The sequence below is a fragment of the Dendropsophus ebraccatus genome, chromosome 1 (assembly GCF_027789765.1).
Source record: "Dendropsophus ebraccatus isolate aDenEbr1 chromosome 1, aDenEbr1.pat, whole genome shotgun sequence".
NCBI lineage: Eukaryota > Metazoa > Chordata > Amphibia > Anura > Hylidae > Dendropsophus > Dendropsophus ebraccatus.
The window spans coordinates 137,811,443-137,839,229 of NC_091454.1; the positions used below are offsets into that span (position 1 = coordinate 137,811,443).

At 42.8% G+C, this 27,787-nt stretch overlaps 1 protein-coding gene across 2 annotated transcripts in view; it reads right to left on the reverse strand.

The window, feature by feature from the left end:
* SND1 (staphylococcal nuclease and tudor domain containing 1) overlaps window positions 1–27,787 on the reverse strand; it is a 502,890-nt gene that overhangs the window by 76,243 nt on the left and 398,860 nt on the right. For both annotated transcript variants that reach the window (XM_069979511.1, XM_069979502.1), the window contains exon 17: window positions 17,805–17,993. In XM_069979511.1, the coding sequence (XP_069835612.1) occupies window positions 17,805–17,993 (189 nt within the window). The remainder of the gene's footprint in view (window positions 1–17,804; window positions 17,994–27,787) is intronic.

The window sequence follows — 27,787 nt, forward strand, 5'->3', positions numbered from 1 at the left end:
TTGAAAGACCAACCATTTTTTTCGACATGTTGAAAAAAAATAGTGAACGACTCAACGACGATTTCGTAGTTGTCGTTCGCTCGTTTACAGCTATTCCACAGAATGAATATTGTTAACGAGCGGTCGTTTGAGCGATTTTATGAACGATAATCGTTCAAAACATTCCGTGGAATAGGGCCTTGGGTGTGCTGCTGAGGCAGATAGTGACTCCCCTGCCCCAACTCTCCTGTCCTCCCCCTCCTTACAGATGAAAATCTCCCCTGCGGGCCCCCCTTGATGACGGGCCGGGTCACAAGAGCGACCTCTACGACCTTTATAGCTACGCCACTGGTCTGCAGTGTTTAGTTAAGGATATATTAGGTACGATCAAACTGTTACACAACCTAAATAAAAAAAAATAAAAAAAAAACATCAGTTGATCCTTCATACCACTTTTTTCTAGTATTGCTTCTCAATCCTTTTTCCCCATTTTAAATCTAAACAACCAAAATAATGGTAAAAACGCAGAAAAAAAGGTTGTTATGAAAATGTGTATATTTTTTCAAAGTGTTAAAAAAAATAAGGATTTAAAAACAAGGAGGAGTTAATTTGGGAGGAAGATTTGCCAAGCTACACAGTCTGTGGTCTGATGCCCACAGCAGGACATCTGGTAATTTCCACCCAGGTGGTTTGTAAGGGGAGTAAGCAGCTGAGATGAAGCTCAATAATCTCACAAATTTCCATCCAATGTATTAATCAGAGGACCGGAAAGTACATTGGATTGTGCGCACTGGGCAGCATCAGCAACGGAATACTGCTGAATTAAACAAAAAAACGCATCCCAGACACGCAAAGGAAACCAATACAGGCCTTATAATATGGCATCAAACAATGTCTGGTTTCCTTAGCTTATGGATGTGTCCCCTCAAGACAGCTAAGACATTATTGTTCTTGCAAGGTGAATGGCGTAAATGGAAGAGGAAAAAAAACACCAGAATTGCTGATTTTTTTTTAAATTATACATCAGAAAAAATAATAATAAAAAGCTATCAAAATTTTTCTGTTACACCGATATGAAATTCATAATAACACCCCAACCAGCCCTGTAGGTGGAAAAAGAAAAGCGCTAAGGCGTGGAGGAACATTGCATTAATTTGGCCCTGACACAAATGACCTTGGTCTTGAAGGGGTTAAAAAGGAAAAAAAAAAAAAAGGTTTTCTTACATCCTCCTCTGCCACACTGTGTGTGTGTGTGTGTGTGTGTGTGTGTGTGTGTGTGTGTGTGTGTGTGTGTGTGTGTGTGTGTGTGTGTGTGTGTGTGTGTGTGTGTGTATGCATATATAATATCAATATCTTGGACTTCTTTGTGTGTGGTATTACAGCTTATTTCTATTGTATTGAATAGAGCCAAGCAGTAATACAACACTCAACCTGAGAGGTATATTGATGTTTTCTGGAAGAAGGCAGGCATGTTTTGTTAATTCCCTATTAACTGCACTTTGAGCACAGATCGCAACAATTTATCTGGAATAACCCTCTAAAGCAGGGGTCTCAAACTCTCGGCCCGCGGGACACTAGTTTGCGGCCCCCACCTCAATGGTAGCTTTCCTGTAAGTGCGGCCCTCATCAGCTGCTCAGCCGCGATTGGCTGAGCTTAACTTTATGCTCAGCCAATCGCGGCTGAGCAGCTGATGACGCGGAAGAGGGGGGGCCGGCATCAGGGACAACTGCAGCTGTTCAGCCGGCCTCCCGAAGACGACGGAGAGGTGGGCGGCGGCGGTGGTGGCGGTGGGAGGGGAGGTGTGCGGCGGCGGTGCGGGGCAGGTGAGCGGTGCAGGGGCCTACAGCTGCCTAGCAGAGCCGCCGCCCCCTAGCGTCCCTGCCGCACATGCAGCTCCCCGGTCTCTGGAGGAGGAGGCCGCGGGGACTGCAAGGTGATCGCATCGCTGTAAGTCCCGGGGCTGTTCAGCAGGATCGGGGGATGCAGTGCAGACCCCTGATCCTGCTTTACAGCCCCAGGACTTGCAGTGATGCGATCACCTCACCCTACAGTCCCCGCGGCCTTCTCCTCCAGAGATCGAGGAGCTGCTTGTGCGGCTGAAAGGAGAGCACCGGTGCCGGGGGTGAGAGGAGGAGCAGGGGTGTGTGTCCAGCTCCCCCCAGTCCCCTCTCAGTGACCCCCAGCTCCCCCCAGTCCCCTGTGTCACCCCCAGTCCCCTCTCAGAGACTCCCAGTCCCCTGTGTCACCCCCAGTCCCTTGTGTCACCCCCAGTCCCCTCTCAGAGACACCCAGTCCCCTGTGTCACCCCCTGCTCGCCACAGTCCCCTGTGTCACCCCCTGCTCCCCCAGTCCCCTCTCAGAGACCCCCAGTCCCCTTTGTCACCCCCAGTCCCCTGTGTCACCCCCCTGCTCCCCCCAGTCCCCTGTGTCACCCCTGCTCCCCCCAGTCCCCTGTGTCACTCCCCAGATCCCCTCTGTCACCCCCTGCTCCCCCCAGTCCCCTGTGTCACTCCCCAGCTCCCCTGTCACCCCCTGCTCCCCCCAGTCCCCTGTGTCACTCCCCAGCTCCCCTGTCACCCCCTGCTCCCCCCAGTCCCCTGTGTCACCCCCAGCTCCTCTGTCACCACCCCCTCCCCCCCCCCAGTCCCGTGTCACCCCTCCTGCTCCCCCCAGTCCCCTGTCATCCCCCTGCTCCCCCCAGTCCCCTGTGTCACCCCCTGCTCCCCCCAGTCCCCTGTGTCACCCCCCTGCTCCCCCCAGTCCCGTGTCACCCCCTGCTCCCCCCAGTCCCGTGTCACCCCCCAGCTCCCCTCTGTCACCCCGTGCTCCCCCCAGTCCCCTGTGTCACCCCCAGCTCCCCTCTGTCACCCCCTGCTCCCCCCAGTCCCCTGTGTCACCCCCAGCTCCCCTCTGTCACCACCCCCTTCTCCTCCCAGTCCCCTGTGTCAACCCCCTGCTCCCCCCAGTCCCTTGTGTCACCCCCCAGCTTCCCTCTGTCACCCCTGCTCCCCCCAGTCCCCTGTGTCACCCCCCAGCTTCCCTCTGTCACCCCTGCTCCCCCAGTCCCCTGTGTCACCCCCAGTCCCATCAGAGACCCCCAGTCCCTGATGGTTTTTGATTATTGCAGTGACGTTATTAGTTTTGGTGGATTTGAGGCCACCATATGTATATAACTTGTTTGTGTTGTGTCATGTGGGGATTAAAAATTTAATAGAAATCAGTAAAGGTTAATTTTTAAGTGTATACCCCTTCTAGTTTTTTGTTTGATTCGCGGAGGTATAGCCTACTAAAAACATTAGCAGTATCTGACTAATTTCTGGTTGTTCCTGACAGTCGGGCTCTGAACACTGAGACCCCGACCGATAGAGACATGTCAAATTTTTTTTTTTTTAGAATGACAGGTATTCTTTAACCAGATAATAGCACTACGCATGAGAGTAAGAAAATTGCCATCCCCCTTAGTGTGCTGTGTGCTATAGGAACATAACAGCAGGTTAGACACTTTTTACCTGCTGTTAGTTTTCCTTTGTTATATGTTATGAATTGTATTGTCCTGTGCAAACAGATGTTACACATTACCCTAAAATATAAATATTAAATATAATACGTGTGAACAAGAGGAAAAAAAATAGAGCAGCCATAATCTGTACACCAGTGCTGATTCACTTTCAGCAATTTGACACTGTTATATTTTCAGGGACTAAAACACCCTCAACCTGGGCCATTTGCCCTTTTAAAAATGTCAAAAAGCACCCACATCATAGCATGGATCCTCACCAACAGCCCAGCCCTTTCATTATACTTAATGCTGGGCTCATTTTCAAGAAGAAAATAAATGTCTTCTGTGAATGTCATGTTCAGGTTTAATGGCCAAGACCAAAGGCTTCTAACAGAGCCTGTAATTTTTCATAACACATTTAATGTATGTGGAAAGAAATGGGTTGCAAGCTAGAGCTCATGACACAGTCACAGAAGGCTGAAGGAGATAGAATCTGCCAGCCACATTTCTAACTTGTAAAAAACAAACACAGGATCCACAATTAAAACCTCTATATTAACTCATTACATCATTATTAAAGGGGTTGTCCAGCAAAAATCTTTTTCTTTCAAAATCAGCAGGTGTCAAAGTTATATAGATTTGTAATTTACTTCTAATAAAAAATCTCAAGTCTTCTCATACTTATTAGCTGCTGTATGTAATGCAGGAAATATTGTTTTATTTTCAGTCTGACACAGTGCTCTCTGCTGACATCTCTGGCCGAGACAGGAACTGTCCAGAGCAGGAGAGGTTTTCTATGGGGATTCGTATAAAACCGAGAGAGTTTCTATCTCGGCCAGAGATGTCAGCAGAGAGCACTGTGTCAGACTGAAAATAAAACATTTCCTGCAGGACATATAGCAGCTAAGTATGGAAAGATTTGAGATTTTTTAATAGAAGTAAAGTACAATTCTATATAACTTTCTGATATCAGTTGATTTGAAAGAAAAAGATTTTCGCTGGACAACCCCTTTAATCGTAACACCACATGCCTAAAACACACATTATTTGACAAGTGTATCTGTTTCACCACACACAAAATCTATGACTTGCGTGACTCCAATCCCCTCTATAACCAGCTCCTTCAATGGTGCTGAGTGCACAACCTTTCATACAGATCTGTAATGCACATATAATCTTCTGATACAATCTTTTTTTTTTTTTTATCGAGTTCCATATCTATTATATTGATAAGTCATAACATAAAAACCACCAGCTTAATAGTATGTAGGTCCTCCCTACAAGAGAAGGGGGGGGGGGGGGGGGGGTGGGGGAAAGGCTTTGCTCTATTAACCTCTTATTGACTGCTGATACGCCTTTTTATGCTGCTCATTGCGGGTACTTATTATAGTCCGGCAAGCCTAAAGTAAGGTAGCCAATAAAGGGAAATGGAGAGCACAGATATGCATGTATCCGTGCTGTGCTGTCAATTTCCAGATCACAAGCAGTCTATACTTACCACGGTGCTTGTGATCTAACATCTGGTTCTCCAACCGCTTCTGTAACTTCAGGCTGCCGCCTCATTTGGAAAGATGGAAAGTAAGAGGAGGTGGGCCTGAAGATACAGCCAGCGGCCAGAAGACTGGACAGCATCTGGATGCCAGATCACAAGTAGCGCAGTAAGTATAGACTGCTAGTAATTTGGAAACTGACAGCACAGATAGATACGTATATGTACATATCTGTGCTCTCAGTTTCCTAGTCTGCATGGACGATTTGTCCGTGGCGTGTAAAGGCACGGCAAATGAACTCCTCTGTGATTGCAGTTGATAGATTCCCAAGTTTATGTAATTCTAAATAATATACTTAACTTCATGATACCTGGTAAGAATGATATTGCATATATGGTAAGCTGTAGAGAGCATAGCTAACAAGCTTGAATGTTTACACATAAGTTGCCTTGCATGCACCTTATTATTTACATTTTACTTAGTCTTCTTTTTGTGAGTAATAAAAGTTGATATTTTTGAAGATAGTCTTTTACATTGTTCAAGGAATTCATAAAAGGGGTGAAAAGCTGGGCATTTGACATGAACAGAACTGTCCTGTAGGCACGTAAGATGAGTGCCCCGACCTGAGGACACATATAGCTCATTCACACATATAAAAATACACTAAATGCTCAGCTCGCAAGCCGATCACCAGTCTAAAGGTGTGGTTGTGATCCTGCTCTTAACCCCCAACATGGTGCTTTGATTAGTTACAATTATGTAAAACTGCCTGACAGACTACCTTTAATAAGAAGTACGTTTAAACGGCACTATTCGTGTTGTTGGTACAATGTATGATTATAACAATAAGATGACTGAGACAGCATGTGGGAGGTATTTATTTCTGCACACATATCTTCAAGAGACATTTAAATATTGTTATCTCCATTACAAGTTGGCATTTAGAGTTGTGGCTAAGGTTTGATGCAGACATTGCTACGTGGCCCATGTCACTACATGTCGCCCGTCCTCCCAGTTCCTGCTAATTATAGATTGTTTAAACACAAGCTGTCTTCTCTGCGTGACTTCTCCTGTTTTATTCCCAGAGCCTCTGATCTGACATTACCACCTTCCGAGTGTATGCTAGCTGAACATAGGTAGCAACTAAATTATTTCATCATTCCTTTTTCTACTGCCTTGATGGGGGAAACACCCCCCAAATCCTCTTGCTCACTTTCACTTCCTGTGGATGACAAGTATGCTGAAAAAGACATAACCAATCCTGAATTATACTATATTATTTAAAGAAAGGATAGGGGAGCCCTCAGCTGTTGCAAAACTACAGTTACCACCATGCCTGGAAAGCCAAAACTTTCACTGTCCATACATGATGGGAACTGTAGTTTTGCACTAGCTGGAGGGCTGAAGATTCCCCATCTCTGCTGACCATTTGGAATTTTTATCAGCCTATGGCTATGTTCACAACACAACGTAAAAAACGAGAAAAGACGCCTGCTTTTCTATGTAAAAAGACGTCTGTTATTGCCACGATTTAACTGACTGCAAAGTGATGCATTAAAGTCAATGGAATGACAGACGTTCAAATGCACACAGTGTATAAAATGATGGACCTTGTCTGCACGGACGTCAAAATAATGATCATGTCAATTATTTTTTAGACGTCTTATGCAAACAGCAGATGTTGTTTTAAGTTGTTCACACACAGTGTTTTTATTTTCACCGTCCTTTCTCCATTTTTACTATTAAATTCAATGGACTTTTCAATTAAAGACCAGAGATGAGCGAACCTCGAGCGTGCTGGAGTCCATCCTAACCCAATTGTTCGGCATTTGATTAGCGGGGGCTGCTGAAGTTGGATAAAGCTCTAAGGTTGTCTGGAAAACATGGATACAGCCAATGACTATATCCATGTTTTCCACATATGTCCATGTTTTCCAACTTCAGCAGCCACCGCTAATCAAATGCCGAAAGTTCGGGTTCGGTTGGACTCGAGCATTCTCCAGGTTCGCTCATCTCTATTAAAAGACACATCCAAAGGGCAATCAGTCCACCTGAACTAGAATGTACCAACAGGCATCATTGCACTGATGGATGGTAAATCCTCCAAATAACAGTCGTTTTGGATTCAAAATAACAGACATTTTAAAAATTATGCACGGGCCACGGGGACACAGAAGAGCAGACTCTGTTCTAGGTATGGGTTATATAGCTGTTGGTCTCAACCTACTCTACAACTGTGCTCAAGAAAACCTAACATTTGCCTGCAGTGTGGAAATCTTGTAAGAAAAAAAAGACATAAGTAAAATAAAATTTGGCCAGAAATGGCGCTACTCCTCAGGTATATATAGCGATGGCAGATTATTCAGAAAAGGTAACTATCAGTTATGCATTAACAATGGTATATGAAGTGTCTGAAAGAATCTCCACTCATGTTTAGGTATATTATGAGTTGTTCACCATTTTTTTTCTTTCAAATGAACTGGAGCCAGAGATTTGTAATTTACGTATATTTAAAAAAGTCTTCAGCAGTCTTCCAGTACTTATCAGCTGCTATATGTCCTGCAGGAAGTGGTATTCTTTCCATTCTGAAGTGCAGGATAGGGTTTCTATATGGGGGGGGGGGGGTTGCAACTGCTCTGGACAGTTCCTGACATGGACAGCAGAGAGCACTGTGTCAGACTGCAGAGGATACACCACTTTCTACAGGTCATACAACAGCTGACAAGTACTGGAAGACTAAAGATTTTTTAATGTAAGTAAATTATAAATCTCTCACTTTCTGGCACCAGTTAATTTCAAAGAATTTTTTGAGGGGTTAACCCCTTTTATTGATGTTTTCTAAACTTAGGGTTTACATAAAAATATCAAGCCCCCCCCCCCCACCCAAACCACTGCATGTCACATAACTGAGTAGGTATAGAAAAAGGAGAAGTCACTTGGCACTGCTCTAGTCATCCACAATCCTTATACAAGCTTTCTTACTGGGTAGCTCGCTTCCAGGTCCATATATTTAGCACGGCTTTTATCGTGGTGCTCTGCATACAATGGCACACAATACAAATGCAGTGAAATGTAGAAAAGATGATGATGCGTCACTGGCCGGAATATCATGCAAATTCTTTATTGTTGGCAGAATAACAAACAAATTAACCCCATGTGCTGTACAGGTTACATGGCAGGAGCAGGAGTATTTCACTAGAGCGACAGCCGTTTTGCGGTCATCCGCATCAACAGGCTTAGTGGTACGACTTACGCCTGTTGATGCGGAAGACCGCAAAACGGCTGTCGCTCTAGTGGAGTACTCCTGCGCCTGCCATGTAACCTGTACAGCACATGGGGTTAGTTTGTTTGTTATTCTGCCAACAATAAAGAATTTGCACAATATTTCGGTGAGTGCCGTATCATCATCTTTTCTACATTTCACTGTAACTGAGCAGGTATCTTCACATGTTGACTCCCAGTTCAAATTACTTAGAACTTCACTCCAAGCATGTGGTAGCACTACAACAATGGTGTTTAGCAATGTTTTAATGAGGATGATGGCATATAGGAAGCCTTATAATAGATACACACGAACATTAAAATTCTCAGTTAGTAAACAGCAGTATACAAAAACAACGACGTTTCAGCAGAACAGAACTCCTAAACTTGATACTTTGCTTCCAGGCCCAACAGTCAAACAAAATGCTGATTTATGCTGTTTAAAACTAGAAATTACAAGCGGAATAATACATGAGGCTCATATAAGTGAGGGCTGCACAGTACTGGGAAAAGGCAAGCTGATCACTCCAGGACACCAATGTTCAGAACATTTACCAGTATAACACTTTGACAAACTGTAGAAAAATTACTATCATGCTTTGTGATTCTGCTATTAGATACTTAAAGGGGTTGTCCGGCGATAAAAAATTATTCACAGAATAACACACATTACAAAGTTATACAACTTTGTAATGTATGTTATGTCTGTGAATGGCCCCCTTCCCCGTGTTTCCCCCCACCCACGCTAGACCCGGAAGTGTGGTGCATTATACTCACCACATCTCGTGTCGTCCACGGTCTCCGATCCTCAGCAGTGACGTCTTCTTCGGGAGACCGGCGGATCTTCCCGAGTGCCGGCCGCCCTCTGCAGCGTCATCCGAAGCTCAGCCGCGATTGGCTGAGCATAACTGTGCTCAGCCAATCGCGGCTGAGCTTCGGATGACGCTGCAGAGGGCGGCCGGCACTCGGGAAGATCCGCCGGCCTCCCGAAGAAGACGTCACTGCTGAGGATCGGAGACCGTGGTCGGCACGTGACAGGTAATGTATAGCGCACCACACTTCCGGGTACACGGGTGGGGGTGGTGGGACACGGGGAAGGGGGCCATTCACAGACATAACATACATTACAAAGTTGTATAACTTTGTAATGTGTGTTATTCTGTGAATAATTTTTTATCGCCGGACAACCCCTTTAATATCAACCTTATACTATGGGTATATGCATGGCTTTAGAGTTAGTTTCTGCTACGTTCCGATTTACATGTTTATTTCCAGTGTGCACAAGATAAAATACAAGTAACATGATCAACTGGATTATATAATTTCATAAACAAAGCTACACTAGGTGTCTCACTTGCTGGAAAACTGCAGTTGAGGCTCAGTCACTAAAACCATTTGGTTTTTAGTAACAGCAAGAGAGAAACTGAATGCAGGAAGTGATGTTAAAAGGGGTTGTCCAGCGAAAATCTTTTTCTTTCATATCAACTGATATCAGAAAGTTATATAGATTTGTAATTTACGCCTATTAAAAAATCTCCAGCCTTCCCATACTTATCAGCTACTAAATGTCATGCAGGAAATGTTTTTTTATTTTCAGTCTGACAGACTGCTGGAGGAAGGAGGATCGCGACATTGATCCCCCAGCAGCAGAGATAACAGGAGCGCATAATGTGCCTGTGTCAGCTGGCTTACACACGCTCACTGGTAGTGGCCTGGACTACGCTGTGGGAGAAAAAGGCAGCGTAGTCCGCCCCACTTCTGGTGAACCAGAATGCAATGACAGGAGCGCACATTATGCGCTCCTGTCATATCTGCTGCCGGGAGGGGCGTGTGTGTGAGGGTAATCTGTGCCGCGATCCGCACTTGACACCTATTTTTTCCATGGTGGGGGTCACGGTACGGATTGTGTGCTGCATTCACTTTAATGGTACCTTAATTGCAACGGACAATTTTATGGAACATGTGAATGCAGCCAAAACTAAAGGCCCTATTCCACAGAACAATTATCGGCCGTTACAGCCGATAATCATCCTGTGGAATAGAAAGCAACGATCAGCCGCCATCATTCATGTTGGCTGATCGTTGCAGTCATTTGTTTTTCAACATGTTAAAACACAAAAGACTGATAAAGCAACAATCTGCTGCCGTCGCTCAGTGGAATAGGAGCGGCAGCAGCAGACGCTGCTGTATGCTATGGGCTGCCCTACGATCCAGTGATCACTCGGGCAGCCCCAACTCCCCCCCCCCCCCCCCCGGCCCTCCGCGGACTCACCAGCTCGCTGCTCCCGCGTGGCATAGCGGCAGCAGTGAGCGGGGAACGAGGAGCAAACGAGCGCTGAGAGCACTCATTTGCTCCTCAAGTCGGCCCGTGGAATAGGGCCTTAACTGATAAAGGCGGCCTGTCCACCAATTCAGGGTGAAATGCAGAAGCATGGACAGCACAATGGGACTAAATTGACTGTTGGAGCTGCGAAAAAAACAGCATATGTAAGGTGAGCATTAACTACAAATTTGTTGTGTTTTTAGATGTCATGACATGATACATTTTAAAGTAATCGTTTGGAATTTAAATTACCTTTGTTGCATGCATTTAATGACCTTTGTAATTACTGTATATTAAAAACAGCACCAGATCTGTAAGGCACTTCCCTGCTGTTGTAAGGAAGACACATAAGGGGAAATATATCAAACATGGTGTAAAGTGAAACTGGCTCAGTTGCCCCTAGCAACCAATCAGATTCCACCTTTCATTCCTCACAGACCCATGCTTGATAAATCTCCTCCATTGTCTGTACCATTTACACCACACATCTTTAGTTTGTTGGCACTGTATTTTTATTTTATTTTTTTACCCTTTCTGTTTTTTTATGATTCGGTTAGCAAAACTTTAATAAAAACAGGTTAAAACATAAAAAGTGCACTGGTCCAACAATCAAATAAAAACCCCGTGGTCACGTCAGTGCAGCTAGTGGTGGTCATGTCACTGCATCTTCCTATGGTTCTAGAGCTATACATCTACAGCTAAGATATGCTCACACATACTGTATATGCCTTAGAGTTGATACTATGATAAAAACATAAAAGCAGGTAAACACAGTAAAAGTATTGCAGCAGCAAAATCACAGTGTGAATAACATGTGTGAACGCACCCCTGGAGTCATTACACATTCTTGTCACCTGACATCTCACTGAACACCCAGATAGTACACATGTACAAATTTTAGAGCAGTTCTCTAATGATTTAAAAGTAATTCACAGATTATGTTTTAATAACTATACTGTTAAAATGTAGCGATCACTATTTATAGTGATATCTAAACTGTTCATTGACCTGTATAATTTACTAAGAATGCAGTCTTTTCATACATTGTATAGCCCCATGACCCAAGCCCCTATTACAGAGGGCGACTAGAGGAGAAAACGAGCGCTGTCAGCACTCATTTGCTTCCGTTCCCCGCCCCCTGCGGCCACCACTGCATGCGGCGGCAGTCAGCAGGTAAAGTGCAGGGGAGGCCGCGGGGAGGTGGGGGCTGCCCGGGTGATCGCTAGATCATCCGGCCAGCCCATAGAGGATAGCGGCGGTCTGCTGCCGCCACTCCTATTTCACGGAGTGATGGAAGCATATCGTTGCTATCACAGTCTTTTGTCTTTTAACATGTTCAACATCAGCTGATCGTTGTCTTCTATTATATGGGACAATTATCGTCCACAACTGCCAATAATCGTTCCATGTAATAGGGACTTCACAGTTCCTCACCTAGCCTATAAAGACCAGATGAGGAACTGTGTCATGGGGCTATCCAAGATGAGGGGAAAAAAAAACATCTTCCAGAAGCAGTGCCATTATTGCGTGTGGTATTGAGGTGCAGTACCATTGATGAAAATTGAAGATGTAATGCCTTGCACATCTTGAGGACAGGCGTGTTTTTCTAATCCTGAATTCCCCCTTTAATCAATATTTCAGATGACAAAAGAACAGCAATTGTGGCATTAGGCATTTTTTGTGTACGTTTACTCATTTTCCTTGGTACCTTTCCAACAGGATGGCATCAACATCCCATTCAAAATTTTTGAGAGAAAAAAAAAGGAACCTGTACCATTTTTTGTATTTTATTGCACCGTTTTAATGGTACATTTCAAAAGGATGCAAAAGTAAAAAAGCAGTAAAAACAGCCATCTCTATAGTCATGAGGAGGCGCGGGCCTGCAGATTAGTGCACTGAGGGTAGTAGCCCTGCACCCAGTGCACCAGTCTTATTTGAACACTGATTAGGGGTAGCTTCACATGTACTGAATTTCAGCGGACCCGCAGCAGATTTCATGGTGCCGATTTGATGCTGTGTTCATTTATTTACTGTATTTTCCGGCGTATAAGGCGACTGGGCGTAAAAGACGACCCCTGACTTAAGAAGATTGTCAGGATTTCGCCTTATACACCGGAAAATGTTAACCCCTGCCTGACCGCAGCCCTGCTGCAGTCAGGCAGGGGTTAACAGCAGCTAAATTTAAAAAAAACAAACAGTTAACTCACCTGGGGCCTGTTCCCGACCTCCGCGCACCTTCTGTCCTGTTCCCGGTGCAGGCAGTGTGACATACACTGACTGTGCGGGGGATTCCCGAAGCTCTCCAGAACAGCCAAGTGTCTCATCGGAGAAGCTCGGAGATGCTCAGCTGCTAGGGAGAGCTTTGGGGATCCCCGACGCAAACAGTGTACGTCACACTGCCTGCCCTGGGAACGGGACAGAAGGGGCGCGGAGGTCGGGAACAGGCCCCAGGTGAGTTGACTCTTTGTGTTTTTTGTAGTGGTCGCCCCATAGGTGGGGATGCGGCCATTTTTGAGCCCCCCCCGCTGTGTGGCACGACCATACCCGGCGTATAAGACGACCTTCAACTTCTAAGATGATTTTTCGGGGTAAAAAGTCGTCTTATATGCTGGAAAATATGGTAGTCAAATCTACTGTGAATCTGCACCATCAAATCAGTTGCGGATCCTGTAAGTGCGAAGCTACCCTAAAGACAAAATTTGGTTAAAACTGTTTCTAACCTGCTGTTAGTTGCCCTTTAATAGATGTAAAACCTTCATAAGATCTGAGTCAAACTTTTCTCCGTTAAAGAGATCAACATCTGTGGAAACTCCCAAATGCAGAGTTTAGTCTTTTTAACCAGGTTTAAAACGTTAAGCAGGCGTTTGTATGAAATGGGATTTACAGAAGCACATGAGCAGCTTGCCGGAGATTAGAAACATACTACAGATTTCCTGTCTCCTGTCAACTCCAAGGAAATGAGAAACCACAAGTATACATTGCACGAATGATCAACTTCACAACCATTTAAAAACTGAACATTATAAATCAACAATCACTGCTACAAATCTGTCCCAATTCATGGTAAAATCTTATTCCTCAAGGTTTTGAATTATAATTAACGTTACTCATGTGTTAGGTAATAAAGATTATATTTGTAGTGGGCTGACAATGTGAATCTCAATAATGAGTCCCATGTTTACGTAGAATACACTTCTCTTCCACGAAAATAAAATTGGGGCTTACATCGTACTGGTCGTTAGAAAAAAATAATTGACAGATCACAGATACATGTCAAGAGTTTTAATCGGTCAGCATGTGAGTTTTCAGACTGCAACTGATCAGGAGAATGAGCAGGGAGACGTTAGTGATACGGCCGCATAATGTATGTCTATGAAGCTGTCTCACAGAGACACAGAGCAGGGAGAGGAACGCATGGCAGGTCATTTTCTCTAATGGTTCTTCTGATCGGTCGCAGTCTGAATCCCTCAAACTCCAACTGAACAAAAAAGTTTTTTTTCTAATGACAGGTATTGCTTTATTAATGAATATTCTATGATTTTGCATCTACAGCTACTACGCAGCTTATGCATCTCTGTGGTGAAAAGGAACAAACTCAGTATAGTCTAAATCAGGGTTTCTGAACCTGCGGTACGCGTACCACAAGAGGTACGTGGTGCAGGTTGAGGGGGTACGCAGAAGCAGGGCTGGGCGATTCAAAGAAGTGCAGGATCTGGTGCGGAGGACGGCAGTGAAGGAGCTGAAGACACACTGACAGAGGGTTTGACCTCCGGGCGAGTCACGGGTATATCCTGGAAAGCCCCCCCCCCCCCCCAGTGCCAACCGTGGGAGCCAGGTAGAGGTCACCTAGCTTTTCAGCTGATCTGAGCGGGACTGCAGGGCTGGGGGTGGGCTTATGGGGGGATGTGGCCGGGATGGGGGGGATGCGCCGGCGGGGCTGCGGGCACCAGGGAGTTAAAGCACATATTCACAGCGGGATGTCAATCCCGCTGCGAATATGTGCTATCATAGGGGTGAATTGATACCGGATCCGTAGCGGTTCTCGCTTCGAATCCGCAGAAGTGAGATCCGCTGTGGATCCGGTAGGTGTGAAGGCACCCTCAGAGTGCAACTGAAAATGGCCAAAAGTGCCCAGTGGCTGGTATAAAAATGGACAAAGTGAAAATACAAATTTGTGATTAGAAAAAAAAAAAAATAATAATTTGGGCGACTGATGTCACATTGCCATCACAGTGAGGGCTGCTCTGCATCACACCCAAGAGAGTCCAAAATGCAGATATGCCCACTTTAATGCCAGTTTTTACACCCGGAACCACTTTGGGCCAGGCTGTACTCTTTTGGATATGCGGGACATCCCTCTCTGTGTTTTGGCAGTGTGGCATAAGTGGCCCAAACTCATTTAACTCTTTCTAGAACACATTTATTGAAATAAAAAAAAAAATGGCTACACATAAAATAAAATCTATCCACTTTAATACCAGTTTTTAAACCAAGAGCCACTTTGGGCAAGGCTGGAGTGTGATGCTGAGCATCCTTATCTGGGATGGCAGTGTGACAGCTGCCCAAAGTAAAAAAAAAAATTGAAATTACAATTTTGTGTTTTCATTTTGATGCCCAGTTTATGCTAGCCACTGGGTAATTTGGGCCATTTTCAGCTGCGCTCTATTCAGGTCACCTCACTTACAGGTAAATTGTGATGAATTTTGTGTTAAAAAAAAAAAAAAAGCTAAAAAAATTCTGTGAATAGGAAACTGCTGAAGAAACCAACTTCAGCATCATACAGGTCACTCACATTGTTAAAGGGGATCTGATTTGGGAATCAACTGCTGACAGAGAAATTTACAGAGCTTATGGCTGCTGTGGGATCTCGGCCTTAAGGCAACATTTATAATTGATTGCATCCTTGGGGGTACTTGGCTTGAAAAGGTTCACAAACACTGGTCTAAATCAGGGCTGTGGAGTCGGTAAGCCGCAGCTCCGACTCTAACTCCGACTCCTGAATTTTATCAGGACGGACTCAGACTCTGACTCCTTCATAAATGGCCAGTCATATGCCAGTTGAGTTATTTATCACACTGGCCCAGCAGCTTCTCCCTAATGTCCTACATTATCCTGGGGCGACTTCTGAAGGAATAAAGGAATACTGTATATAAAGCAGCTTCTCCTGTGTGTGCAGTGGATGCAGCCAGTCTCCAGCCTCCATGTCCTGAACTAATCACAGCTAGACTAGATGGAGCAAGTGGTCTTTTCCTGCTGAAAGTCTTCTATGTTTCTAACTAAATATTCTCCAAACTTAAAGAAACACTGCTAACAATGCCAGATACTTGTAATATAGAGGTCAGCCATAGTGATATAGAGAGGGGTCACACATAGTGATATAGAGAGGGGTCACACAGTGATATAGAGAGGGGTCACACAGTGATATAGAGAGGGGTCACACATAGTGATAACACTACACTGAGGACAGAGGTTACTACTACACTACTTATGTCTCCTCCTCCTCCTCCCCTATATTACACAGGATATCTTCATATTACACTGCTGCTCATATACGGTCATCCAGCATCCAGGAAGAGAACAACACAGATCTCTCCCCCCCCCCCCCCCCCCCCGACACACACACACATATATATACATGAGCAAAACTTTTAAAATTCATATCACAATTCAATTCTACACTTTTTAAAGATTTTTTTTAAAGCTGGAGTCGGTAAACTTTTTTCCGACTCCAACTCAGACTGCAACAAAAACTAGCTCAGACTCAGACTCCAGCCAAAACGAGCTCCGACTCCGACTCCAGCCAAAACGAGCTCCGACTCCACGACTCTGACTCCACAGCCCTGGTCTAAAGGCACTTGTAATGGTAGGACTAATTTGCGGCTATTTGAAGTCTATATTATGGAAATTATTTTGTATTATGACCAAACCTTTACGTTGTAACAACTTATGTATCTATTTATAAGCAACACAACTTACACAGCTTGTACCAAAGCGTTGTTTTTTAACTTAAGGATTGTACGCTTAGTAACAGATTTGTAAGGCCTAGCTCTTTAACGTATATACATAACGTACATATTATGTGACAAATATTCACTGGGTCACTGAAACCTAGGATTACCATTGGAAGATTTTTCATTGTGTCATCTTGTTTGAGGAATTGTTCATTGTCCAAAGCTGGTAATCAGCTGATTTGTCTACTTTATTTGAGACCTTAGAGCTGGACACTTTTTAGAAGAAAATGTGATAGACAATCTCTGTATACCAACCTTACACAACACCAAAGGGTGTAAGCCATGGATTAATAGGCATAAATCTAGATCAAAGATCAAAGGAAGTAGCATTCTGTACCCTCTTTTCACAGTGTTGCTTGGACCCGTGTAGGGACGCCACTCACACTGTGATGATTCACAGTTGTGTTCTGCCTTCCACCAGTAAACTTCCATGGTTAAGGAACTGTGGGCACGTGATGGTAAACGCTCCTGGTAATGCTATTGTAAGTACTTAACCTTTATAGTTAGAACTATGCAAAAGCGTTCACAGTATGACACTATAATTAATTTGTATACAGCCTAATTTTTTTTTTAATCAGATTTACTAATTACCAGATTTTTCTTTACTTTTTAAGATGCACCTGACTAAAAGGCGCACTCCTGGTTTAGATAACTGAAAACCGGAAAAAAGTAATCATAAATAAACTTCCCTGGTTGTCTAAGGCAGTGAAGGGGTAAAAGTTTATCGAAATGACAGGTCCAGTTTAACACTTTTGTATAACCACATATACTGTACAAAGCTCTGCTGCATGCGCAATACACACCCTGCTCTTCTGCATACACAATACACATCGAGCTCTGCTGCATCAAAACACACAAAGCTTTAAAACACACTCACAGATACACACTGCTACACCAATATACAGACACAGACCTCTGCTACGTCAGTATACACAAGCAGCTCTGCTACATACAGACACACAGACAGATAACATGTCAATTTTACCATAGGGCGAACAGCACAAAACCCCCTGGAATGAATCTACCTGCTGGTGCATTTGCCTTTAATACGTATCAAGACCTTTTTGATAAAACTTGTCAAAACAGCTCTAGAACTTAAAACATATTCATGATTACTCTCATCTGTACTGGCTGTTTTTCAAGGAAAGTCAAGAAAATTTGTTTGCTGCCAATACCATACAGAAAATATGAAGGTCGGTATCCGATGACTAAAACAATACATTTGAGAATATGTTTCTACCTTTTCTTTCTTCTGCTTGGCTACCTCTTCTGCAGACAGAAGAGTTTTGTAGTAGTTGCTGCGCTCTGCAGTAAAATGGACCTTGGACAGGGCATGTTCCACAAGAGAAACTGACAAGTTGACACCATCTACATGAAGCCAGCCAATGAAGTTACCAGCCTTATCCATTGCTTCCACTTCCACCTCCACCTGTAGGATAAAAAAAATATATATGTTACAGGTGCTTTTCACTTATTTTCTCTGAAGTTTAGGGAACTATACAGTTTGCAGTATGAGTCTTGTTAAAGCAAATTTAAATATAAAAACCCCATTGGACATTACACGCAGGAAAATGTACAATCGCCCAGATTTACCACTCACATTCAGCTCATTCTGAAAAACTAAAGTTGAGCTGTGACTGGTTACTACCTTTCCAATACACACTTTTCTAGTTTTCTGCCAATGTACACTCAAACATGGCTAACCACTTGAAAGACCTAAAGGTGGGTTAACATGGAACTGCAATAATGAGACAGAGAATAGGATCATTGTCATTACATGTAGCCTTTGCTAATGTTTTAGCAGAACCCAATAACTACATCTACCATGTGCAAATCAGTGGAGCAGCTGCCAATCACCACTAATAAGATTTAAGCTTTCATCTTATTAAGAGGTCTTTTAATAATGAAAGCAGCAATCTGATTGGCTGCTATGGGAAACGGCTCCACTGCTATGAATAAAGTTTGATAAATCTCCTCCATTGAGTTTTCCAAGAATTTATTAAAGAGGATGTACCACCAGGTACATCCTCTTTAATCTGAACCGACGGATCGAACGGCGCTGTCACGGGGAAGCCGGTGCCGCGGTCCGTTTTTCTGACCGCAGCCCAGTTCTCGTGCACAACGCTGTTCTATGCAGGCTTCCCTGTTTGATCCGTTGGTTCAGATTAAAGAGGATGTACATGGTGGTATATCCTCTTTAAATAAATCTAAAAAAAAAAAAAAAAAAAATGACAATGAAAACATATGTGATTTGAAAAACCCTTAAAGGGAAACAGCAGCAGGTTAGAGACATCTAATCTGCTGTTTAAGTTCATATAGTACAGCACAATGTCCAAAAGCTGCAGGATATCTCTGCAACATCAGTTAAATTGGGCAGCTATTGAACAACATGAGCAGACATAGTTTCACCTTCCACAATGCTCACAACAAGCACCCACCCTTCTTTTTAGGGTGTTGTACTTTCAAGATGGCCAGTGAGAGAAGTGGAGGCACAGGGAGATAAGAGTTACCTCCCCAAGCATTCCCATCTGAGCTTGTTATTCCCTATTCAAAGCACAGGACAGGGATGGGAAACCTTACGCCTTACAGCTGTTGAAACATAATGGGAATTGTAGTTTTACAACGGCCAAAGCTTTAACTGCTCTATTAGCTCTTTATGTAGAACTGTATGAAAGACTTTAGTATGTATCTAAGGCAGCTGAGGGCCTAAAAAAATGTCAGTGCACCAACATGTCCATATAGACTGTCTTGTATGTGGACATGAAAATACACTATAACAGTAATGCTGTGTGTCAGCATCCTGAATCAAACCCTGAAGCTGCTGAAAATAATCACTTTTTGGTCCACTGTCTAGACTCCTCTGTCCTCCTTCCTCCCTCCTCTGTCCTCCTTCCTCCCTTCTGAGACAGAAGTCACAAGATCTCTGTCTCTTCTGTTGCCAGACAAGCTGTGACACCTTATCCGTAACCCCACCCATCGCTGACATCACACAGTGATCACCTGGCCAAGGGCAGGGAAATAACCTCTTCTGAGTAGTATAGGGGAAAGACACGGTTTCATCTCTCGTTGTGTTGCCTGGATGAAGTAAATACCACTTTATTTTGATTTATTCCAGAGTGCTGCAGTGACTATTTTTGTATAGCTGGAATCTGCTTTTGTCACATTGCCTGGCACCACTTTATTGATATTGAAGTGCTGAATACATTTTTTTGTACTATATGTAGACAAATAGAAAGAAATACAGATAGCAAAAACGGCACTGAGGATGAAGGTAAAATCTTTCTAACCTGTTGTTTTTCTTTTGAACACCCTTTTGTGTCATATCTGTGATTCCTGTATTTTCTATCAAAAGGCTAAGTGAACGTCCTCTAAGTGTGGCATGTCTAAGTCTTGCTTGTGCATGTATACCTTACACTGTCCTACTGGCCTGTAAAACAACTTATATCTACCAATGACAGCTGTGTTCCAGAAAGCAAGGGCAATCAATACAGTCAGATTCAAATGCTCAAACCAAACATGACATAGCAGGAGCTATCGTCCTTGTCACAGATACAGTAAAGTAATCAATCTTTATCTTGTAATGAAAGGCCATAGCTCCAAAAGCACAAGACATAGGATACAGTGTTAAACAACTGGAAGAGAAGGACACATGCCAGGCCAACCCAATAAAATTTAGTAACACCTCAAAAGAAATATACATTACTACACTGAATACTTAAAATACAGTTTAATTTTTACATCTGTAATAAACCTGTGTCAAAAGACGTTACCTTGCTTATGATTTTGCATATTACAGCATTACTTCTGGAGTGAAATAAATAGAGACATGCTTTGAAGCACAGATGGCCTAAGGGTCCATACTGCCATGAGGCTTAACTGACTATAAAAAGGTTCCCTTTGTTATTATCAAGTCAATTCACCATCCGGTGTAATACTATGGTCAGTAACTGAAGACAACTCGTACAGACACAGTTATAACTCTTGGGTGGCCAACTAAGGGCTTATTCCTACGTTCCGTATTTTACAGATGTTATGAACGGGGAAGCCCTGTAATGGAGTAGTTCCTTGATTGGCATGATGTATCAATATCATGCTGGGAGCGGGGAAGCTGTCTGACTCTCCACGGCACTGTAATGCCAGAGCCACGCAATTACGTCACTACAGCGCAGCAGAAATTCAAACAGTTTCCCAGCTCCTGGCATGACATTGATGCATCATGCCAGGTGGGGAAACACTCCACTACAAGGCTTACTGGTCTATAGCGCCAGTAAAATACGGGACGTAGGAATAAGCCCTGTCAATTGTCTTCAGCACTTATATCAGTCACTGCATGGTTTGTTAAGAGACAGAATAATAAACAGCAATAAAAAAAGATAAGAAAAGAGGTTGATCACTTATTTTATGTTACACCCTCAACATACTATTTTAGTTAACTACTATTATATTTACTAAGTTTGAAAAAAAGTCCATCAAGTTTAACCACAATCCTACTGTGTCGATCAAGAAGGCGGCAAAAACCCTTGAGGCACATGCCAAATTGCCCCATCACAAGGAGAAAAATTATTTCCCGACATGGCAATTAGAATAATTCCTGGATCCTGGAACATCCTATCACATGTAATCTAGTGCCCAACACTTTTAATATTATAATTTTTTGAGAAAAGCATTAAAAAACTGGATGGGGAGCTTGATGGTGAGGGCTTCCTTGGCAAAGCAGCTGCAGGCAAGCATCTGATAATATGTGAATGATATAAAGCATGCTGCCACTGAATTGCCAATAGAACATTACCTGCCTGACTGCATTGTTGCTGTAAGTTTGGTGGAGGAGGGATAATGCTATAGGGTTGTTTTCAACATTAGAGCGTCTGGGGAGTCTATAAAAGATAGAGGCGGTCTTCTACTGCCGCTCCTGCTGCACGGTACGGTGACGGTAGCAGATCGTTGCTATCCATGTTGTTAGTCTTTCACTGTGTTGAAAGATACTGAATGACAACGATCCGCCGACATTGTGCATGTTGGCTGATCATTGCCTTTTTATTACACAAAGCGATTATCAACCGTAATGGCCAATAATAGGCCAACTACAGCCGATAATCGCTTTGCCTAATAGGGTCTTTAGTTCCATTAAAGGTAAATCTTAAAAACAGTCTCTCAGTAGAACAAAAAATGATGGGTTCTGGAGTGTTCATATAGCTAACACAAGCCAAGAGAAGTGTGAGGTTATGCAATACTCTATTTTACCATCTTACTATTTACTCTATTTACTTTACTTGTACCATCTTGCTAATGGTAAAATCTGGTACTGTAACCAAGCATCAAAAATCTGGTTTGTGGTTTCAGAGAGCATAGACACAGTAGTGCACAATAGATCACTGGCTCAATAATGCCAAACGTGGATGTGTCTATGGGAGCAAAAGTCCACTGTAGAAAATAGAGCAACCATTAAAAATCAATGCAATGCAAATCATTATATTGGTAATCTGCCACATCTGCTGCAGTTACAAAGCATACGGACACAGCAAAGTCTTAGACCAATATAAGGCTATGCACATAAACCCTAATTTTGTATGAAGCTGTAAAAGGGCTGTCAAAGTATTGTATCATGCTTCTACTGCATTTCTCTAGGTCTTCACCCAAGCTGCTTTTTTTATACTGCTGGATCACGCACAAAGAAAACTGGACAGGAAAAAAGGGTCAATGTGTCATGTTTAAAGATAAGCGAACCTCGAACATGCTCGAGTCCATCCGAACTTTCGGCATTTGATTAGCGGTGGCTGCTGAAGTTGGATAAAGCCCTAAGGCTATGCGGAAAACATGGATATAGTCATTGGCTGTATCCATGTTTTCCAGACAACCTTAGAGCTTTATCCAAGTTTAGCAGCCCCAGCTAATCAAATGCCGATTGTTCAGGTTCGGATGGACACGAACCCGAACCCGGTTCGCTCATCTCTAGTCATGTTCCATTGGGCCCTAACTTCTTTACACAGCAGAGTTGGACAATTTGCATTTGAGTGTTAGGGCCATTGACAATGACTGGCAATGTTGTGACAGCACAGAATATGGCCATTAATGTGCACATTTATACATAGGAATCCTCTTTACAACATTTTGCATATGTCCCATTCTGAACTCTCTTTGTTGATGCAGGCTCTCTTCACCGCTGATAGACTGCTCTCTTTTCATTATTGTTCTGATAAATTATGAAAAAAAGCTGTCAACATGCAGCATAGGGAGCCCTCATCCCATGAATACTGACAACTTCTGTCTCCAGCACTGGTACTATTAAACTAGGAGTTCTCCAAAACTACTGTAAAGTGACCATGTGTGTCACTACTTTATGCTCTGACACCGCACCTGAAGGGTCTGACCGGCTCCCCTTAATGGTGGCTATATAGACAAAGCCTCTATTAACAGACAAAACAGCAGGTAGGCGTCAGCATAGGCACCATGTAATACCAAGTTGACCTGATTTGCAGGAAGTCCATTTATTTTCTCGTTGGCCAAGGAGCTGCCGTGATAAACCATGCTAGTACTGTCCACAACGCTTCTGCCTGACATAAGCTGTGAATTCTGCTGCTTCAGTAAATAATCCTCTCATAAAACCTTGAAACAGAGCACTTTTCCTGACAACTCCCTGAAATATGCAACTTTTGTGTCTTGCCAAAGCTGGAAAAATAAATAAAATAAATTACTTCATAAAATAAATTGTGGCAGTGTTAGAATTATGGCCCCTAGCTGCAGTAAATCGCCAGACTTCAGGGCAGGGGGAGGACGACCTTCAGATGATACATCCCCACGCACACACTAGCTTTTAATTTGTCTTATTGAGGATTATGAAAAATGAACGTACCAGCAAAAAAAAATTAATCAGTGAAGGAGTAAATGTCTATTGTTTTTCCATTAAAGATTTAGGCTCCAGCACATATGCTGAACACAATGTTTACAGGTTCCATATATATATATATATTTATTTTAAATTTAGGTTTAAAAGTAGGTTAGTATTTTGCTTGTTTAAGGGTAGTTGGAAACAGGGGCTATATTTACATACAGGCTTCTGAAGAATTTTTCAATCTTTTCACCTTTCTTTGTGGGCAGATATCCTAAGGATGTTGTAAGGAGTGTTGTCATACAGATATACAGTATGCTTTGGGTGTGGTTTTTTGAAGTGTGCTTATTGTACAGACTTCTACAGAACTGTATAACCATATTTAAAAAAAAAAAAAAACATAGGAAAAAGCAAGGCGCCAGCATTTGGACAGCAGGAAAAAAAAAACTGTGAAGGTTGTCTATTAATCAGGTCATTACAACTTAATTCCTCCCCCCCACCCCAGTACAAGTAGTACACAGTAGGAAGGCACAGTAGTACACAGTAGGGAGGACTAATACAGTGTAACATGGGAGGCACAGTAGTACACAGTAGGGAGGCATGGTAATACATGCAGTAATACTGAAGCCTAATCCCGTTGTAGAGGTCCTCAAACCGCGTCCGCCACATCTAGGCCAGACCAGATTACTTTTATTGCTGTGGGGCGGGGAGTCAAATCTGGCGTGGCCTGGAGCATCTATGCCCTAGGCCTGCAGTGCCTCTCTCCCAGCCCAGGGGCATGCTGAAAGTAAAGGGAGAGGCTCCAGGCCACACCAGACTGACACCCCCCCCTCCCCCCGCAGCAATAAAAGAAGTTTTTCTTATAAATACCATCATCAGGAGAAAAGCCAGCCCCCAAATGAGACGTGGCATGAGGACTTCAACGTGTTGTCGGCAGTTTGGGGGTGGCTACATGCCGGTACAGATTTGATCTAATAGAAAGACATTTCTAATGAAGATAATTTAGTGTGCTTTCGTTTTTACCCCGAATTTAATCAGTGCAAAAGTGTCCATAGCCTTTAAAAAAACCTTTTGCAGTCTACATTATGGAATAATTCCCTTATACACTCTCTGTCTCCAAAAGACTTGATCCATTGTTCCACTATATTGTCTTTCTTGAGGACCTGACCCCTTTTTTCTTTGTCTGTATACATTTCTCCTAGGGTATAGGAGTTTCTTCCAGGTTAACCTCGTTAGGCATCTAATTTGCAGTTGATCTCACACTTATCCTCTGTTTTTCTATACATTATGGAATAGTCCAATTAGATCAAGTTTATATTATCAGACAATCATCATGACTAAAATACCAACTAGAACAACAAAAGTTTAAAAATGTCCACTTTGCAGCAGATACAAGAATATGCAGTTATCACACAGGGGCCAGCCTGTATCCAAAATAACTAAACAAGCTTTTAATGGACATGTTCTGATGTGTTTAGATGGTAGTACTTCTAGAACAAGTATAATCAAGCAGAGCCCAGTTGAACCCTTGGACAAACACAGCACAATGTCAACTAAAAGCCATACAAAAGTCAACAATTGTCTTCCAATACGCAGTGCAGTTGTGACATTTATATGTCATCATCATTATAAGTTACAGTAAGAAACATCAGTATTAAACCCTGCTTTCAACACCCACACAGTGCGACTGACAGCTTTCCCTGTATAAGCTTACAGGCAAGGAAAGCTGTCAATCATGTGGGGGACGGGAAAGTAGGATGCACACGCTCTATGAGTCCTGATAGAAAGTACACAGCTTTCAAAAGGAAACAAACATACAAAGTCAACTAACAAACCAACATACAAGTCAACTGACAAGTCAACATACAAAACCACTAATAGGGGACCTCATAGACCTGTTTTAAAATTACACTTGGAAAACATATTTCTTCCCAGGTAATCAAATAAACACCCACTAAAAGTACTTTAATAGTTGCCATAAATATGGATCTGCAACGTTCTGCCCATTATCATGCTCATCTGTCAGTCTTTACCAAAGTGGATGTTTGATTCATAAACTAGGAAACTTAAAATGAAAACTAGCTATAGCCCCCCTACTAAACAGAACTGCTGCAGTCTATAAAAAAACATAAAACATAAGCGGTAGCATTTAAAACATAGAAAAAATATAGAAATATTTAGCTAACCACAGCTTCCTAATAAAATCTAAATTATGAAAAGATTGGATCTTACTGCTTTAGTTTGTCAGAATGACAGTAAGATCATAAAAGTGCAAACAATTTGTAGGAGCTGTCACTTGAAGTAAAATTCACTTCAAGGAGTAGCATCACCTTCATATTTCTCGTGGGCTCTACATGTCCACTCTAACTTACTTCTGATGGGATCATTAGCAACTCTGCATGATTGCTGCAGAGTCTTTGCGGTAGAGAGAAAAATATTGCCTTGTCAGGGGAGAAATTATTTCTATGTATTTGACAATTGTCATGCAAAACAACAGTGAGGATATATTTCTATGAACCGCTTAAAGAGGTTGCCCAGGAAAAATTCACTTTTCCCCTATCCACATCTGTACGGCGCTCTTCCTACATACTCAGCAATTTCAGTCGCTCCATAGGAATTAATAAAGCCGGACCCGTGGCCCTATTCCTAACAGAGCCAGCTGGGGCCTGTTACAGAGATCGGTTGGGGGTACAGAGGTCGGCCTCCCTGCGACCTCCTTCTTTTCCCCCTATCCTGTGGATAGGGGAAAAGTGAACTTTTTTCTGGACAACCTTTTTAATTGTAAGCCCCTTTTTGCAGAATTGGCACTCTCAGAGTGCCACCATGTGTGGATATTTATATGACAAATGCAAAATATACAAAACACAGTGGCTATGAGAGGATGAAAAAAATAAATATAAAAAGGCATCACAAGGATAGATATGTATATGTTAAATGGATTTTGCTGTATGCCAAATTCTGTTTCCTATTAACTTATAATAGAATATAAAAAAGATTCAAAGGGGTATTAATTCTCAGTCATGTTCCCACACAGTATTTATGCCCCAAAAAACAGGAGTGGATTGAAAACATGTAAAGACTATGTTCACACACTGTTGAAATTGAGTGGAAGGCCATCATTTAATGGCAAATGTTGGCCGTTATTTTAAAACAGCGGACATTGTTTTAAAACAATAGTAACTGCCTTTGCCATTAACTGACGGGCCCTCCACTCAATTTCTACAGTGTGTGAACATAGCCTTTACATGTTTTCAATCCACACCTAGTTTTGGTAGCAAAATACAGACCAGAAATATTTTGTGGGAACATAGCCTGAGGAGAATTCATCATAAAGTTGTTTGGAGACCTAGGGTGGGTTCACACTACGGAATCCGTGTGGATAAATTCCAGTGGATTCCGTTGCTAGTAGGCGCACACGGCCGCGCGCCTTTCTGCTGGCTTTATAGAGCCAGCTCCGATTCCACTATCCGCCAAAAGAATTGACATGTCAATTCTTTTGGTGAAATGCGGAACCCGCCCGTGCATAGAATAGTGTCTATGGCATGGGTGGAGAGGCGTGTGGCCGTGACCGCGTACTAGCGACAGAATTTGCTGGAATTGATCCATGCGGATTCCATAGTGTGAACCCACCCTTACAGACCATTGCTGCTCCCATGGGAATTCTGACAAACTCTCCTTAAGCAGAATTAGTACCCCTTTGATCAATCTCAAGAGACCACTCACTAGCCAGCCCCCTGATCTGCACTCTGCTCGGCAACAACCCCGAAACAACTATCTGCAGATAGGAAGTCTTTTGGAGAGAAAGTTTGGCTAGGCATAATATTACCAGTCAATGTTCTAAAGCTGTGTTTACACTGAGAAATTTATCTGACAGATTCTTGAAGCCAAAGCCAGGAACAGACTATATTCGGGGAACAGGTTATAAAGAAAAGACTGAGATTTCTCCTCTTTTCCAATCCATTCCTGGCTTTGGCAAAAATCTGTCAGATAAATCTCTCTGTGTAAACACACTATAAAAGACTCCTAGATTGAGTGAGACTTGACTTGAAGGGACTTATCTTTGTTCAAGAGGTGAGAGAGCCATGTTGCATATGCTTTCTTCTCAATATAAAAAAAAAACAAAAATGCATTGCAACATAAATCTTTTTTTTTGCTAGACACAAAAGCGCAGTCTAATACACTATTCAATACGGGAAAAGAAATAAACATACAACTGAAACCAGTCAAATATAAACACAAAACACAGTGTGAACCTATACTAAAGGATAACTCCTACTAGTCTGTTCTCAGAAGATACAAGAACCTTTTAACCTGTAAATCTCATGCATACTACAGCTCCAAACTATGTTTAAGAAATCTATGGAAACCTGTAGTACCTTTGTAAGCTTTAGCTTGGC